The sequence below is a fragment of the Haliaeetus leucocephalus genome, unplaced genomic scaffold (genome assembly GCF_000737465.1).
Source record: "Haliaeetus leucocephalus isolate CR32 unplaced genomic scaffold, Haliaeetus_leucocephalus-4.0 Scaffold251, whole genome shotgun sequence".
NCBI lineage: Eukaryota > Metazoa > Chordata > Aves > Accipitriformes > Accipitridae > Haliaeetus > Haliaeetus leucocephalus.
In genome coordinates, this window is record NW_010972687.1 from 10511457 (window position 1) to 10513820 (window position 2364).

The 2364-nt window shown below is 37.9% G+C and overlaps 1 protein-coding gene across 1 annotated transcript in view; it reads right to left on the reverse strand.

Moving 5' to 3' along the window:
• Positions 1-744: 744 nt before the first annotated feature.
• Positions 745-2364, reverse strand: part of SHC3 (SHC (Src homology 2 domain containing) transforming protein 3) — a 56794-nt gene continuing 55174 nt past the window's right edge. The window contains exon 12 of the mRNA XM_010568696.1: positions 745-873. Coding sequence (XP_010566998.1) covers positions 745-873 — 129 coding nt within the window. The remainder of the gene's footprint in view (positions 874-2364) is intronic.

The following is a 2364-nucleotide window of genomic DNA, read 5'->3' on the forward strand; positions in this document are numbered from 1 at the left end:
ATATTATCATTAGAAAAATCAAATGCACACACCTTGTACACAGAGAGATCACACCAAATCATTATTAAAGCAAGATACAAATGTTTTGAGTAGCATCATATAAGAATTCAAATTTGACATCAGAAAGATAAAATGTTTTTTATATCAGTGACACTGAATAACACTCCTAAAAAACCATTTTATGCTAAATTTCCGAGTTGGAATACTAATAGCTGAATTCAGACTCCTTCCATAGTTAATCTGCGTAATCCACCTGTAATCCCCATAGTTGTGCTTCTTAGGTAAAATCAGAAATAAGATTCCCAATATTCATTTTCTCAAGAAATTGAGACTGCTGAATTCTATTTTTATCTGGACAATCACAATTGGCATTTTTCTTCTGGTAAAAACACATGGCACAGAAGATAGTTCTATACTGTCAACAGACTGACTTGAAAAATATAAATATATACTGTATTTATATATAATGTGTATATATACACTATCAATATTCACATTAGATAATCTGAACAATTTTATTGAAATTACTTTTTAAGAAAGCCTTCTGCTGTGACTTCATGTCTACATAAAGCATTGAGAATTTTCAAGTGTACCATGTGAAATGGGGCTTCTTAAACCTAAAGAAAACATACTGGTGAAATATATGTGAATATGCATTTTTTTATAATGTACATGTTTTTTCAGATCTGCAATCTCTACCAGTTATAGCTTGCAAATTACAAAAACTAAAATAGTTATCCAGAGTCAGTGTTTCCTCTCAGCAGGCTGCTGCAGGCAGAGTTCACTTCCAGAAGAAACTATTGGCAAATTATTCTCGAGATGGTGATTGATGAGATGACTTATGCTGTCAAAGACACGATCTTTTGTACGAACCTTCAAAAAAAGGATGCAAGAAGATAGATTAAGAGAAAAATACTTTTTCCCTTAACTTCGCACTAAAATTCTCTAAGAATAAAATAACACAATTAATCATGTTTTAGAGACTGATCCTTCTCCCATCGAAATCAGTGGAAATTAGGCATTTCTGGAGTTTTGCTTCTGTTTTGTCTCTTACTCCCTCTATTCTACCAAAACAGGTAATTTGCCTATGGGCCAGTCTACTACTATTACGTTCTGAATAGGTCTGATTGAAAACTTCCTGTACAACGTTTTGTTTCACTATAAGTCAGATTTTTAGATCAAATTGTCTTCTTGGCAGAGCAGAGGTCCTCTTCAGCGAATGTCATGCTGGTGTAAAGCTTTGTATTGGGATGGCTCTACACGGCCTCAAGAAAAAGCCTGTGAGCACTGCTCTGAAGTGTCATCTATTTTCCTTTAACTTTTCTCAGAAAGCAAGAACAACTTTTGTTAAAACTTTCCAAAGTCACCTTATGCTGTGGTGGGCACCTCGTTTGAAATATTTCAGTCTTCATCATTAAGTTCTGGCAAAATTGCTAGAAACTTAGCACAGGATGTCACAGGGTAAAAAAAGAAACAAACAACTTCGATGGCGAATGATGCTATCTGCTTACTCCACATGTAGCTGTATCACTGAAGAAATCCAGCATGCTCTCCTGATTTCTGAAACATACTGCTTTGAAACACCACTTTCTGTAATTATTCAAAGATGTATTTTCAAAATGAAAAGATATCTTTAAAACAGCGGTAACTTTCCTTATCTATATTTAGATTAACACATTTTCAGTCCATTCAACCCTGCGAGATTTTCTCACCCTAAGCAATATGCTCTGTCATCACCAGAGTTCAAGCCCTAGTTCTAAATCCAGCAAAAATCCTGCAGTCCTCCATTTTAAGCATCCCTTGCCTGAACTAGAGATCTTTTTTTTTTTTGTCAGCTGGATAAGAGCAGAAGGAATTGGACAGTTAACTCCGCTCTGAAAACACACTCTTAAGAGCTGTAACGTGTCACTGGGAAATTTGTGTGTGAAATGAATTTTCAGGCAGGCTTTGTGTGAATCGTTTTAGAAATAATCATGCCAAGGCCACGTGGAAGAAATGCAAGCCGCTGGCGCGCTGCTTCAGCTGGCCACGCATTGGCATTTTATTGACAATTCTCTGCTCTGACAAGTAGCAAATAGGGCTGCTCTGGAGCTGTGTCAGAGTCCCACAAATCATACAGACAGCACAGCTAACTTAAATACAGCTGCAGAAAAGCTGTTGTTCTCAAGCAGTGCCTCCTGAGCAAGAAGTTCCAGAGCCATTTGGGCCATGATGGCACATCACAAGTAAGCTGAGGGAGGGAATAGGTGCAGAGAACAAGCAGGTCTCTACACAAGGAGGTCAGCAAATTTGTGCTGCACTTAGAGGCAGTGCAGAAAAGATGGGGGGGGGGGGGGGGGCCCCCCCTCCCTTTGGGGGGGCAAA